The sequence below is a fragment of the Parasteatoda tepidariorum genome, chromosome 1 (genome assembly GCF_982258835.1).
Source record: "Parasteatoda tepidariorum strain Cologne lab strain chromosome 1, Ptep-v5.0, whole genome shotgun sequence".
Taxonomy (NCBI): domain Eukaryota; kingdom Metazoa; phylum Arthropoda; class Arachnida; order Araneae; family Theridiidae; genus Parasteatoda; species Parasteatoda tepidariorum.
This window is the reverse complement of record NC_141755.1, coordinates 68,686,890-68,702,719: the sequence shown is the minus strand read 5'-3', so window position 1 is coordinate 68,702,719 and position 15,830 is coordinate 68,686,890. Positions and strand designations below refer to the sequence as shown.

The following is a 15,830-nucleotide window of genomic DNA, read 5'->3' as shown; positions in this document are numbered from 1 at the left end:
CAAGAATTATTTTCCAATTTCATCTAACAATTAAACTGATTTGGGAATATTTAACTCCATTTTTTTAAAAAAAACATCTCGAATGATTTGAAAAATGTTATCAGTTAAGATAAATTTGCTCCTCTCAAATACTTTTTAATTTGCTTCTATTATTAAGAAAGATTCTGAAAATACATCATAAGTTTCAGTACGGTGAATCATATACAGCCTGAATTAGCGTTTTAATTTACTCGAATATGCTTCTGTTAGAGTACTATATTTTTAATATGTTTTTATCGCAATTTTCATATAAAAATCGTAAACCAATTTAAAAATTCAAAATAATTTAAAAATTCAAAATAATTTAAAAATTCAAAATAATTTAAAAATTCAGAATAATTTAAAAATTTAAAATAGTTTGAAAAGTCGAAACAATTTAACCTATATTTTTTTATATTTAGGTTGCATTCTTCAGATGGTTTTCTGCATGGAAGATTCCTCGTTGGAAAAGACGATACAGGTTGGTGAAAGTATCAGTATCCCTTGTCCATTGTCTACACCAGGAGGTAGTGTTCAATGGCTCCAAAATGGAGCTCCTATAGTTCTTGATCTAGTTTCCTCCAAGAGACGTCACTGGAATATCTCACCTGATGGCACTGCTGCGCTAACCATAGCTGATGCTCGCAGATCTGATGCAGGTCGTTGGGATTGTAGGGAGTTAGGAGCTGATGGATCAGTTCGTAAAGTAGCCAAAGTTTTAGATCTCGTAGTCGGGAGTAAGTAATAGGTATTTTTGAAATTACATTTAGGACGAAAGAATAGTTTAAGTAACAGTTTGAATTAGACTTAAAGAAAGTATTTTTAATTTTTGATTAGTTTAATTAAAAAGATTTTATACTGTTCAAATTAACTGCATGCGGTATTTTAAAATTAATGTAATTGATGTGTTCAATTAATGTGCTCAATAGAGAAAGTTATTGTTTACATGAAATTATCTTGATCAATCTAAACTCTTTCCTTAATGCTATTTATGTCAACCTCGATATCGTTAATAATTTTTACTTGTAACTATCATGTCAGATGTTAATACATAATTTGATATCTAGTAAATCTGTAAATATTAAAATAAATTATGAGCCAGTTAAGAAGTTTTAGAAATTTCATAAAAGTAGTCTAGGAAGATTAATTAAGCGAATATTCAACATTTTCAAAACACTCTTAGCTATTTAAACATTTTCTAATTAAATTTGTGATTTTTATTGACCTCTATGAAAAATTTTATACTCTAGTTCTGCATTAATGATATGATAGTAAATTAAAAATCATGGTTTGTCCTCAAACTTTTTAAGTGTTCATAAGATCGACGCTCTGACGACTGCAGTAATTGTGTATGTATACATTAGCCTATAAATCCTTACACCCAACTTTATTACCACGAAGTTATATATAATAGATAATCCTCCTGCTTTGTCATTAGTTTACATAATATTTTTCTTAATTTTCAAATCAGTGACTGTTGCTGAATTACAGCAAACATAAATATTTGATGAATAACAAATTAATTTCAAAATAGCTTCTTGCATAGCAAATCTGGCTTTACTATTCTTTTTAGCCATGTCTAAGAATGGTTGAAGATACTTAGGCTTAGACCGATTGCTTTAGGGATTTAAAAAAATGAAAAATAAATAAAAATGTAAATGTGTTTGAAGCTCCGTCTCCAGATATCTTTGCCGCTCTTCTCTTAAACATACATGACTAATAAACTAAGTCAAAGAAATTCTATAAAAGACGTGTAAAAATTACAGCAGAAGAAATTAAATAATTTTGAAAAATGTCTTTTGAAATAGCAAAACACGATTTTTTTTAACTTCAGACATCTTATGAAAATTTCTTAACGTTCGAGTTTTAAAGAAGTGTTTATATTCTAGAAATGGACATAGTTTGATAGCAAATTGCCTCAATTATTTTATTATCAATGATGTCTTCGGTTATTTTAAAGTTCTTTCATTCGTACCATATTCATTCATCAAGGCAAATCTATGTAGTAATTCATCACATTCGTGTTCCAACAAGAAATCAGATTGAGAAAATTAATAGAAAACTTCAATTCTTTGACAAAATGTTTAGTTCTGTTTCAATTGCACTCATTGTTCCTTTGTTTATGAAATAATTTACAATGTAGTAAATTACTAGGTAGCTTGACGAGTGTAGCTCTTCATTTTAAAACCATACTCTACTAAAATAAGTGTAGGTCCTTTTTCTTCAGATTCTCCATCAGATCCTTACCTGGAGTTAGAGGGACGGAGATTAGTTCATCAAGCGACAGTCACAGTCAGAGAACCGCAGAAGCTTTCAATACATTGCGTTGTTTCAGGTGCAATTCCACCAGTTCGACACATCCAGTGGTCCATAGGTGCGGCAAGTCACTTATCTATCTATCAAACATTTTCATCAATCTATCTAATTAATAACTGTATGTTGAGTTACCAATGATAATGGTAATTTATTAGTAGCATTGATAACTTTAAAATTGTTTTTACTTATTAATTAACTAATATTAATTTCTTTTACTAAGTTATTCATAGCTGGTATTAATTACGTTTAATTTAGCTAGATTACTTTTCGTGTAGTTTATTTTATTTGAAAAAGCGAGCGTTGATTTTGATGCAAGAGGACATGGGTCAAACTTTGTAGCCTTGAAGCATTTGTTTTTTTTTAACAAAACAGGAAGAAAAATTATAAAATGTGTAACATTTTATTTAATTATCAAACATTTTAAAACATTTTAATTAATTATCAAATTGTAACATGTGAAATAGGAAAAATGATTTTACATAAAAGCTGTCTTAAACATTTGATATATAAAGGGGGAGGAACAATTAATTTTATTCGATGCCCAAATAAAATTATAATCATGTACTTGATTATTCATCCGTTAAATCTGACAATACTGTTTCTGATCTTTATATTTCATTCTTGCAACTCAAGTGGTCATACAATTCCAAAATAGACGGCAACTAAACTTACATATCTATTTTTAGACATCATCTTCTTCTTCTTCTTTCAAATCCCCATTTCTAGCCTAGCTAGACAAGGTCCATGAGTTTGTTCACCTTCAAAAAGTCTAAAACAAGTAAAGGTCTTTCTATAAGGTCTCGTATTAAAAGACCGAGGCAGTCCAGTAGATGTTCAGGGGGTGCCTGGGCCGAAGAGCACTTGGTACAGAGGGCAAAACACTTTTCTCCTCCAGAGTACCTCAGTGATTTCAGGTGTCCACAGCGGAGACGTGTTATGGCGGTTTGAGACTGACGGTCTTTGTCAGTTGTCATACAGCTACCCGGTCTGGTACCCTGATAGCAATTGTGACTGGGTGGAGTGAGCCATGCTGATTTATTTTTGGCTTCAGCAATGGAAAAGAGCTCTGAGGAGGTAAAAAACATTGGAGGCGCAGTGGCCTCAGCTGCACCTGCCTTGGCAAGACTATCTGCCATTTAATTGCTTGATATATCTACGTGTGAGGGTATCCATTGTACGTGAATTCGACAATATTTGGAGAGGTGTAAAAGTTTATAAAGGATGTTCGTGCTAGTATTGTCCCTCCCTGTGTGCCAGCTAGCCAAGTGCTGAACAGCGCTTCTACTGTCGGTAAGGATCCAAATCTCTTTCGGAATTGAAAGAGACAGTATTGAGGCAAGTCCATCATCAATGGCGATAAGCTCGCTCCTAAAAACGGAACAGTGGTTGGGATTCCTTTTCTGGGTCTTCATTTCGCTCAACTGGTTTTTAGACATTGCAAGCATTGTGTATTTTTAGTGAGTTTAAAATATCTAATTTCCAGGGATTTTACTTCATAATATAATTTATTTGCATAATCAGATAATTTATATATGAGGCATTAATTTGGTGAAACCAATTTTTAATTTGGTGTTTAAAATTAAAATCTTTGCAATTTTTTTTAATTTTTAGCTTTATACCTGCAGTGTTTATTGTTGTTATTCTCTAAAACTTCTTGAAAACTTGCTGAATGAAAAAGAGCTATGCAGTTTATCTTAAAGCAGACTTGCTTCCTTGATATGAAATTTATCATGAATAAATAAAGCTTGCATCTCATTGCAGAATTTCCACAAATTTCTTCTATTGCAACAATGAAAATTGCGTATTTTCCATTTTACTCAATTTAAATTAGATTTAACTGTGTTTTTTATGCCAAGGAAAATAAAAAAAGCTATGGTTTCAATATCTAACAATGAAGGCAAAACTATAATTTAAACTATGCATATAATTTTCAGTAATAGCTTTGAAGTTATTGAGCCTTTTATAAAATCACCAGTTAGGTCATATTTTTCCCCTATATGAAAATTATCACAATTAATGAAAAATTCAGTTTTTTTCCAACTTTTAATGAGCTCAGGCAATGCATTGTTAAAGTAGATTTTAAAGTAAGAAAACAGACTATCAACGCTTTTCCTTTTTCTCAGAACTATGACTTTTTTCATATCGACGTTTGTTTGTTTGTTTTTTCATATCGAATTGACAGTGGTTAAACATAAGCCGAAATTGATCTAACAGTTATGACTAACTATTTCGGACTCATAGTAGCGAACTCACGGTTGGGAAAATCAACACATCAAATGTAGCCAATATGATTTAAAATACACAATCACAAAATGTATAATTAAATTAAGTAATTAAAGAAATACAATATGTTAAAACTTTTTATTTTTATTAGGTGAAGCCAATCTGACGTCGTCAAGTGAATTGTTTGTAGAGTTTTCAGCGGAAGACGATGCTTACACAAGTCGAAGCGTTCTTGCTCTAAACGTCACAAGAAGAGTGCACAACAAAGAACTCATATGCCGAGTGCATCACGTATCGTGGCTGCAGGCAGCTGCGGTCAGCGCTTCACTTAATGTTTTATGTAAGTTAAAACTCGTTCATTGAACTATGTACTATAAATATTATGTTAATTGCACTGTTGCAAAATTCTGGAACGAATTAACTTATGTAGTACCGGAATATTTTATTATAAAATCCAACTTTACCATAAAATATTCTTGGCCCTTCATCCCTGGAAAAGGCTTTTCTCAAGCTTCCCTCATCTCGAAACCTCTGATGCTCCCTACTGCCTTGCCGGTAAATTAGATTGAGATGATTTATCACTGCCTTCATGTCAAGGGCTTATCGCCAATGAAACTCATAAAGCAAAATCACAGCGAGAGTAAGAGCATATACACTCTTCCCCATTTTATAGCGGTTTGTTTATAATCCTTTTCGCAAATTTTTCTTCATAATTGTTATTTCGCATTATTTTTCATAGGAATTTCTTACTTTTAAAAGTATAAGTATTTCTTAAAAGGAATATTCATTTTTAGAAACCTGATTTAAATTTTAATCAAATTCTTGTTTTTAAAAATATTGTATATTTTTTTAAAAACATTATTTGATTTTTTACAACTGAATTTTACTTTTAAATATATGGCATATTAAGTACAAATTCTAATCTTTTACATATCTTAACAGTCATATTTTTTATTTAATTTCAATCAAGCACCTAATATTGATGATTACCGCTAATATTATTATTTTTTCCAAAAATTACTGCGTTGAAGTATATTAAAAGCAAAGCTACACTAAAGTAACACATTTTGAAAAATGAGGTTAAGTACTCAAACTTTTAATTAAGTTAACTCTGATACATGGTTTTAATTTATATAGAAGATACTTCAATGACTTTGGACTGTGGAATACTTTTTTACGATAATTTAAATTTTTTTAATTCAAACTAAGTTAAGTGATGAACTTTGAAAAATCTTCATGGTTTAGTCCATTTACAATGTAGTACTCATCGATTTTCAATTTTTAGTAGTTAAGTACCCAAATTAGGAACTGAACCACAATAGTCTATCATAATTAGTCATATGATTAAGTCATTTTTTATTTAATTATTAACTAAGGGAAGTATTGGACCTTGAAAACCTCTCACGGTTATTACAATGATATACATAATTTAAACCATTAACTGTAAGTGATTTTTTAATACTGTGATCATCAGAAGTAACATAGATCAGAAAACAAATCAACAAAACATATTTTGGGCTTACAACTATCAATTTTCAACTACGTAGCCCTGAAATTTTGAATCCAGCCCAAAAAACAAGGAAACCCCTCAAGAATTGTTACAAGCTAGCTTTCTTAGAGGACATTTTCGATGGATTTAACACACAATTGTGTTGCAAGGAAAATCACGAAAAATTCCCATGTTTAGTCCAACGGCAGGGGGATTCTAACCCATTATCCGTCTACCACTGAGGATATTTCACGTCAGTACTGTGGTCGGCGCGAGCTGGAAGCAAAATTGGTATTAACCAGAAACAGCTGGGATTCGAACCTTTGTCCCCTTATTGGGAGGTGAACGCTTTATCAACAAAAATCAAAAAATGATTTTTTTTTTTATTTAGCAAGTATAAAATTACTCGAAATCAGATGCCCTTTCAGTTAATTTGTTCATTTTTATCCCAATATTTTTTTAATGTGTTTAGTAATGTTGAGAAAGTGCAACATCCAATTTTAGAATATTCATAAGTGCTTGAAATGCGAGTGGATACGATTCAGTTTTGCAGCCATTTTCTGAATTTTTGTATGATCTTAGAAATATCAAAAAAAAATATTCTTATGCGACCCACATGTAGTGTGTTACGAGGATTTTCGCAAAATATTCTAAAAATATAACATTATAAAACCATATGGATCCAAAGGAATAAGTAAGTGTGTCTTAATTTCCATGAAAAACTATTAAAATTTGAACACGTAGACATAGTCACAGACAGTTTCATCAGACAAAATTTGCATGGCCCTTCGTATAGCTTACCTATATGTAAGGTGACCTGTGTTAAACATAGTATAGGCGATCGCGTCTGTTTTTGAGTTTACTTTCTATGCTTCATTCATTCATGATAGTACATGAAATAATAAACAGATGCAAATTCTTACTGCTCTTTGTAATGGGTGCTAAAATTATGATGATAATAATATGATGATGATATTAATAATAATTAATAATTACGTACAGATGACCCTTCATTTTCTATATCTCGAGAACCGGGTTTCGGGTTTCCACTTATGGAACGAATGAAAGTGTCTTTGCGTTGCGAAGTGGATGCCAACCCACCAAGTGAGCCAGTCTGGGTCAAAGATGATGGTCCACTTTCAGTCCAACAAGACAAGCTAGGGTATCTTAACTTCACTTCTATCGGACATGAACATGCCGGATGGTACAGATGCACCACGAATCATGAATTTGGAACATTTGCATCTTTTGGCTATTTCCTGAACGTCCGCAGTAAGTAATATCTTTTTGTTAAATGCTTATTCTTGCGCAATGTGTGTCTGTTGCTCCTTTTTTCATTCTAAATAAAATTGCAAACTAAACGAAAGATCGACTACAATTGGTTCACTAACTATTCTTATTATGGTTCGTTATAGTTATTCTTTTTATGCTCTATTATTATTTTTTTATGGTTATTCATATTACGGTACAGTATTCTTATTATGGTAAATTACTATTCTTATTATTCGTTCATAAATTATTCCTATTATTGGTACATAAACTATTCTTGTTATGATATGGTATTCTTATTGTGGTTTATTGCTATTCTTATTTATTGGTTCAAAAGCTATTTTTTATTATTTTTTTTATTTTTTAATTGGGCTTATAGAGTTTTTAACAAACTTAAATCTAAAATAGCTCGTTTATTATTTTTAAACAATTAAATTTTAAACTTTGCTTTAGAAACTAGTTTTAAAATAGCATATAAGCCTTCCTTTAATAAGCAAGAGAAATTAAATTTTTATTGTCTTCAATTTTTATTCTTTAATTCTACTAAATCCATTAAATTTTATAACAGTGCCAACGAAAAAATTTACAATACTGTTTATTAATCAATGATAAATTAATAAATTAAATAGAATTCAACCATGAGTTTTTTTTTTAAAAAAAATATTAAAAGAAGCATTAAGAAGAGAGTTAACATTTTATATTTGGTATTTTTTAGTTTGAAAAATCTCTTCTATTTTGTACTGTAGAATCTAATATTTATCATTTTTTTAAAATTCTTCTGAATAATTAAAAGTTATTTTTAAGTTGTTTACGTGTCACTCATTATACTGTTTAGAATCAGCTCCTATCATACTTAGCTAAGAATGTACTTTAATGTTCCTAGCGTATATTTAAGTACTTTCTAAGATTTTTCAAGTCACATTTAAATGATGAATTTTAATACTTTTGTATTCCAAACAAATATTAATATGTTTTTATTTATCAATTATTAAGGTATATTTCTTTTCTGTTATATTTTACAGCCTTGGACCTTCCGGTCTCAACAGCATCAGGATCAAACATCCCAGCTGGTCTGGGTCAATCTGTAAATCTAAAATGCATTTCAGATGGTAATTATCTGTTTTATAAATTTCGATTAAGTATCCACCAAACATTCCAGAATGTAGTAGTTGTGATATTTTATTGACTATTTTCAGAAAAGTTAAGAAAAAAAAATAACTTGATTTCAATTGCATAGAACATACACAATAATTGAAAAAGTTAAAAAGAATCTTAACGTAAATATTTTTTATCTGTGGAATTTTGATTTACTAAATTTAAGTTTTATCTTAATAAATTATATTTTTTAAATTAATGTTTACTAAATTACAGTTCTAAATTGTATATTATTAAAACAAATATTATAATTATAATAATTTCAAATAATTCTGTAATGCATTATACAAGAATAATGTTTCATATACAAATAAAGGGGAATTACAGTATCTTTGATCTTTGAGGTATAAAATAACGACCTAAAGTCTTTAGTATAGAGCTTGTTTTTTAGACAATAAAGTAGTTTTAAGTGCGAAAACCATCTAAGCATTTATCAAATGAGTAAGAATTGGAAATTCAGTTAGAGTCGTTTAATATATAAATTTTTTTCGTTAGACGGCCATCCGTTGTGTTTATAATTCTTGATATAGGTTAAAACTTTTTTTTAATCTGCGATTACGAAAATTTTTAATTTCTTAAATTTAAGTTTAATCTTATCAAAAATCTTATATAATCTTTAATATTATTTAACATTTCTCTGTTACATTACTAAATTGAATATTATTAAAATAAATTTTGCAACTCTACTATTTTCTTTATTGCACTTTTTTGCTACGCACGTTTGGCAAAATTTTGTTCTAGTGTTACTTGGTCAGAGAAAAATACATTAATCTCATGGGATCTTTTTTATATAGAGGTTTTAAGCATTGTTTATGTTTTGTTTTCAAACTTTTATCAACATTTCTTCATTTTCTATTATTTTTTGTTCAGAGGAAGTGGAGCAAAAGGTAAAGTCGAGAGCATTCTTTTATTTCAGGTCGACCGGAAGTGACAGCTGTAAACAAATCTTTGATGGCTATAGCCGGAAGATCTGCTCTGCTGGCAGGACAGCTTTGCTCTACTCAAAAGCCCCTGAGGGTGTTGTGGATTGTACGACGTTTTGTTCTTCGTCCTGGTGATATACAACATCCTTACATAGCTTATAATCTCACAGTAAGAATACATTGCAAATTATTTATATGACTCACAGACTTGAAATTAAATGAAAATTAGTTATTTGCTGTTAAAAAAAATACGGAATTATCTAAAGTCGCCATAAAAGTATTTATTTATTCTTTGCTCGAAATTATTTTTTTACATCCTTCTTTTCTAAAAAAAAGAAAAACTTTTCATTAATGAAACTTAGAACTTTCGTTAACTTTTAAACAATGTATAAAGTAGAATAAAATTAAAACTTTGAATTGTTTACATAATATTTTCTCCGGAGACACACGGATGTAACTGTAGTACACTGTTAGAAATTTCTCGGAAAAAAGGGTTAAATAACAATTTATTGAATGGTTATTTTACCATATTTAATCAACGCAGTCAAATAACCATAAATAAAATGGTAATCAAACTGTTAAGTTTGAGAAAACTGTTTTTTAACTGCTTTCACCCAATACGGTTAAACAATCAGAATTTTATCGCACCCACTAAAATCACCTAATGAAATCACTTAGTTCCTTGCAACTGCGTTCATATCATAGCCGAGCGGGCTTATCTGTCAATCTCATGACCGGCAGAACTGGAGTTTGAGTCCTAGTGTTGACACTACACTATTCCCTCCATTCCCTTCAACACATGAAGAATTTCCAGTGTCCGGCACTCTCCAATGCCCATTACCTTACGAAAAGCCGAACTCCTACGTCTAGTTAAAAAAAAAATTTTTCTTTTACGTTTTTGGAAAATGCCAGTTGTAAATGGCTAAAAAACCGTATAGTTTTGAATTCATGGCTTTATAACCCTACTTTTTGTAAATTATTTCAAAACCATAAAGGAAAAAAATATTCTTTACCGTAAACTTTACGGTTATTCGGAGGGACAGACAGCTGCCAGTTATTTTACCATAATTTTAGAATGAAAATTTTAACAGTGTAGGAAACTGGTAAATCCAGATCTTTTCAAAGAGTCAACAACATTTTGCAATACTCCACCTTAATTGGAAAAGTCACCACTATTTTCTACTCAGTCTATTACCTTTTCAACTTTTTTTAATGACCTCTAGTAGTTTTAAGCCGATGAGAAAATGCATCGATCTTAGCTCAAACAGCGCCTTTATTTCAGGTCGTTTGTAATAAGTTCAGTTACTGAAAGGCTATTCAGAAATTCCCTCATTCCGTGGACTATTATTCTGAATAACTATTTCTATTCAAATCAGTGGCAAAAAACAAGTTATAATGCAAAAGTGTTGAAATAAAAACTGTCTTCTGACATATTCAATTTGATTAAAGATATGTGACATGATTGTAATAAGCTTATGAAATATCTAGCTGAATTGAAAATATTAGAAACTCCAGCAATTAATGTATTGCAAAATGACGGCAATATTTGTAAAAAGCAAAATTTTAAAATTAGAATTTGTTAAATTCTACACTCCGTAAAACAAACTCATGAGCATTGTGTTTAACTGTTATTTGAATTTTTACGTATTTTTCTCTTTTTAATTTATATACATAAGAGTCATTTTGCATGCTACAACAATGAATAATTTATAATAATCAGAAGTTCTCTTACCTTGCCAGTTTTCCAGTTCAATTTCTATCATCTCTGGTAGTTCTTTTTTAATCATTGGCAGATTGAAGTATTCATTTTAAGTTTCCTACAACTGGGAGAGTATAAATTCGGCTTTTCACAGCTTTCAGTTAAGACTTTTTAAATTTTAATTGAAACTTCTCAACTGAGACATGAAATTATTGCTTGTGGAGTGATTACTTCTTGAGTAATTATTGCTTGGGTAATATTACTTATGTAAGTTTCTGTACTGACATAAAAATTCCATTTATGGTGGTAAGTAGGTCAGCTGGTCTTAGCTTAATTAGCTTAATTACCAATTAGCTTAATTCCAATGACAGTATATAGTTTAATTTGACTCATTAGTAAGTACGTATCTATGTTTCTACTTGCAAGCGTATATATTTTACGTTAGAAGCATAATATACACTGGTTGTCATAAATTAAGGGAATATACAAAAATAGCAATAACTCTCTCAAAAATAAGCCAACCCCAATGAAATTTGAATATGTTGTTAAATAAGAGTTTCTAAGTAAAACCGCGATGGCGCTGCCATGGAATGACGTCATCTGCAATGAGCATAAATTGATTGCAAGCCTGAGAATTTTGTTGTTTCAGAAATTATGAAATTTGAAATAGCCAATTTGTAACTATGTCCTCCCAATATCATTTATACAAACACAAAATTATTACAGCACCTGTAGCATTCCGATATTCTCTACTTGTTCATTTCTGGGCACATTGTTTGATTTTAAAGATAATTATTTAGATTTAAAACAAAGCATGAAAAAATAAGTTATTTTCTATCGAATAACGTTTTATTTTTACTGTTTTATGCTACGTTACCTGAAAATCTCTTCGAAGTTAGAAAGGTAACTTTCATTTCTTAATAATTAAAGAAAATAAATAATTTTAAATAAAATAAAATCTTGAAATAATTATTTCATAAAATTTTTATGCTTAACACTTTATTTTGCAATCTTAAAATAACCATTATCCCTATCGTTAAAAAAAATCTATTTCATTTCTCGGCTTTATAATGTTTGGTTAATATTCTTTGAATGGGGAATATTGGTGAATATTCTCTTCCTTATATAAAATAATTTGAGAAAATTCTAAGCTTTCAGAACACATAACAATATTTTCTTTTTACAGGAGACTGAGATTCCGAACTGCTACATGAGTGGCCTGGAGCTGCGCAGGGTTGAAGTTGAGGATTCTGGTGAAGTATTGTTGATAGTAAAAAATGTCAATGGAATTGCGGATGCACACTTCCTGCTCAACATCACTCAAGCTTCCTCTTTTTCTTCTTCTTCCTCTGCCTCTTCTTCACTAGGTAACAAGATTTAATTTACATCTTTGATACATTCTCTGTATTTCTCTTCAAAATAATATAATTTTAAGGAGTTGGTAGTCCTGCCTGATAAGAATATTTATAAAAAAAGATACCCAGATATTATTGTTTTAAATTATTTTTTCAAGAATATTTCGTTTTTATTAAAAGTATTTCTTTTGTTCGAAATAAATTTGTTTAGATCTTTCGTTTTATGCAATATTTAAGTACTAGCTTTTAATGGCGCTGAGTTAGCGCCATTCTAACTTTATCCCAAAGATACATATTTTATTTTTAAATAATTTTAATACCAAAATTATTTGTATTAAATTAGCTGTTTTTATACAAATTTAAGTGCTTCTTTTTTAGCATATTACATCATAAATATATAATAATAATAGTTTTATTTCAGATTTAAATTGCTTACCACATTCGTAATGCAGTAGTAAACAAATTATTATGTGTACATGCATTTAATTTTAGTACATGTATTTGTATTTTTTATACATTTTTAGTGACTTAAAATTCTTAATAGATTACTCAATTACTTAAATAATATAAATTACAAGTTGTTTTTTTCTCTTGGTTTATTAAATGCTTTGCTTAAAAGGAAATAAAATGAAAGATTGGTTAAAAGGTTTTTATCCAAGTTGAATTTGACAATCGGTAATAATTTAATCATGCTAATATTTATAAATTAATAAACTATTTATAAACAATATCAATATTCGAATGTATCCAAAAGGAATAAATTAATAATCATTTATTTACTATCCAACTTGTTGTGCATTTCAGATTTTTCCATGTATTATTTGGTGGCCTTTATTAGTACTTTTTGCCTTTCCTGGTTACAACACAGTCTGATATTAGAATTCAGGTGACCCTTATTCGAAGGTAATTTTGTTTCTATTTTAATTTCGTAAACATAATCTACTGAAAAATTATAATCTACTGAAGATCTTTTATCAAGATTGTCATGTAAGATTAAAGGAAACCTAACCGGAATGTTTCAATAAAAAACAATATTCACTTCTGCAGTTTTGCAGAAGTAAGTAAAGCTTTGTAGTTTACTTCTAGACTCTTAAATATTAAGATTTTAACAGAACTTGAACAGTTAAAGCAGTGTATGCGAAGATTTTAACCACAACACAGAAGGAAAAGTTAATTCTCATGATATAGTTTAATTTGACTCATTAGAAAGTATATATGCTTCTACGTGCAAGTATATATGCTATTATATTAGAAGCATAAAATACCCATAATTAAGGAGTTGCCATAAATTAAGGGAATATACGAAAATAGCAATAACTCTCTCAAAAATAATGCAATTCCAATGAAATTTGAATATGTTGTTAAATAAGAGTTGCTAAGTAAAACAGCATAAACTAGTGGAGCTGCATTGTAGAGTTGCTAAGTAAAACAGCAATATATAAATTAGTGGAGCTGCATTGAATAAAGTCATCTGCAATGAGCAAAAAATTGCATGTTTAATCGCAAGCATGTGAATTTTGTTTCGTTTCTGAGAGATTTATGTGGATAAATTTGAGGTAGCCAATTTGTAACAATGACCTCCAAGCATCATTTGTGCCGATAACTATTTGGAGGCAGGACGAAGTCAGATAGTTGGGGCTAGATGAGATAATGTGAGTCCTTCAGTGATTCATAGACTTCTCAAACAATTTCTAACCATAGGTTTGGCATACAAAATGTTCATCCAAGGACGGTCAAATGCTGCGATGAGAGCTGATTATTTATCGTTATGTTCACAAAAGAATAGATCTGCCACTCCGAGCTAGCTCAGATCCTCCCTTAGTGCAGCCATCTGAAGATTGGTGATAACGTCTACCGTCCGTAGATGTCTTCACTAAAGTGGTTGGTTCCCTAGACGACCAGTAATTTCCGTGCCACTCTCGTTACGCTATAGAAAAGAACCTTTGAGGTGGACGCAGCAGCATATCTGTTCTCTTCACAGAAGAGTTCAGGTTTAGCCTCCTTAGTGATAGTAAGCGTTGTTTAATTTGGAGAGAACCCGATATCATTCATCAAACATCCGTGAAAGAGATGCATGCCACGGAGGCAGTGTCTGTATGTGGTGTGGTATCCCTTTGGCTGGACGCCCGGACCTGCATGTCTTTTCACGTGAAACAGTGAATGCTCACGTGTATAAAGGTGACATTATGGGCGCTCTTCTACTGGTGCAATAGGTGATGTTTTCGTGCAACAGAACAATAACGCCATTCCGCACAGGGCTCTTAACGTGGATGCTTATCTTCAGCAGCAAATGATTCAGTGCATGTTACCAGCTCGATCACCGGATTTGAATCATGTCAAGCATGTTTGGTATGCCTTAAAAATATGAATAGCTGCTCTCAATTCTCCACCTTCTCAGACCCTTGCCACGTTTGCAACTGTTTTGAAAAAAAGCAATGGCTCGAGCTTCCTACAGTAGACAGCATATATGAAAGCATTGCTGTATTGATGCCATATGTAATTATACTCCACTCTGATGGTACTTTTTCAATTCCAAACTGATACATTTGACTTATTAATTTCATACATATGCTAATTTCTGTGAAAACTAGTGTTTTCTGAATAAGGATTTTGATGTACTTATGATTAAACTGGGTAAACAACAGCATTAAAACAACAAATTTAATAAAACAGAATAAGTACAAAGTAAACATCATGAACATATTTCCAAGTTAATTCGCTGGTTACTATAGAACAATTTGAAATCTCAGTCAATTTGTATACTTATTGATAAAAATACGAATGTATTTAATAATAAATACAAGTAATCTTAATATTTAAATTGTTGATATTTCTATTTAAATATTTCTAATTACTTTATTTTTCAGGAAGAATAGTAAATGGATTCGCAATTGATGACATCAAAAATGCTGTAAAAGCGCCAAAAATATTTCACTCTTTGTAAATGAATTGTAAATAAATATTTTATTAATTATTTGACTTATAATGAGTTAATTTGTGATCGGTTGACGATGATTATTCCCGTAGCAGTTATTTTTTATTATATAATTTTATAAATAATAATTCCAGTTTACGCATTCTAATTGCTTAAAAAATAATTCATACCACACCATTTAAAACGATGCATTATTAATCGTAAAAAATAATAAATAATTATTGAATTTGGCTGTATCCAATTTAACGAAATACATAAATAGATGAACAAATATTTTTAGTTTTAGAGACATGGGGAACAACGCTAAGAGTAAAATTTTTATTAAAAGGCCAGTTCATACCAAATTTGATCCTCCAACTGACTTCCAAATCTTAAATATGACTCTTTATTTTATATTACAGATTAAGATTCTCCAGAAAAAGTAACCTTATATAATTTCAAGGTTGAT

At 30.2% G+C, this 15,830-nt stretch overlaps 1 protein-coding gene across 2 annotated transcripts in view; it reads left to right on the top strand.

Moving 5' to 3' along the window:
- The window catches only part of tei (irregular chiasm C-roughest protein teiresias), a 60,191-nt gene extending 44,770 nt beyond the window's left edge, over positions 1-15,421 (top strand). Inside the window, exons 2-10 of one of the 2 annotated variants that reach the window (XM_016058645.4) lie at positions 441-755; positions 2,246-2,392; positions 4,709-4,897; positions 7,049-7,318; positions 8,338-8,424; positions 9,387-9,562; positions 12,279-12,459; positions 13,252-13,350; positions 15,315-15,421. In XM_016058645.4, coding sequence (XP_015914131.2) covers positions 441-755; positions 2,246-2,392; positions 4,709-4,897; positions 7,049-7,318; positions 8,338-8,424; positions 9,387-9,562; positions 12,279-12,459; positions 13,252-13,337 — 1,451 coding nt within the window. In that variant the 3' untranslated portion in view covers positions 13,338-13,350; positions 15,315-15,421. Of the gene's footprint in view, positions 1-440; positions 756-2,230; positions 2,393-4,708; positions 4,898-7,048; positions 7,319-8,337; positions 8,425-9,386; positions 9,563-12,278; positions 12,460-13,251; positions 13,351-15,314 lie in introns of both variants that reach the window. The other variant, XM_016058644.4, reaches the window with a different exon arrangement.
- Positions 15,422-15,830: the final 409 nt, after the last annotated feature.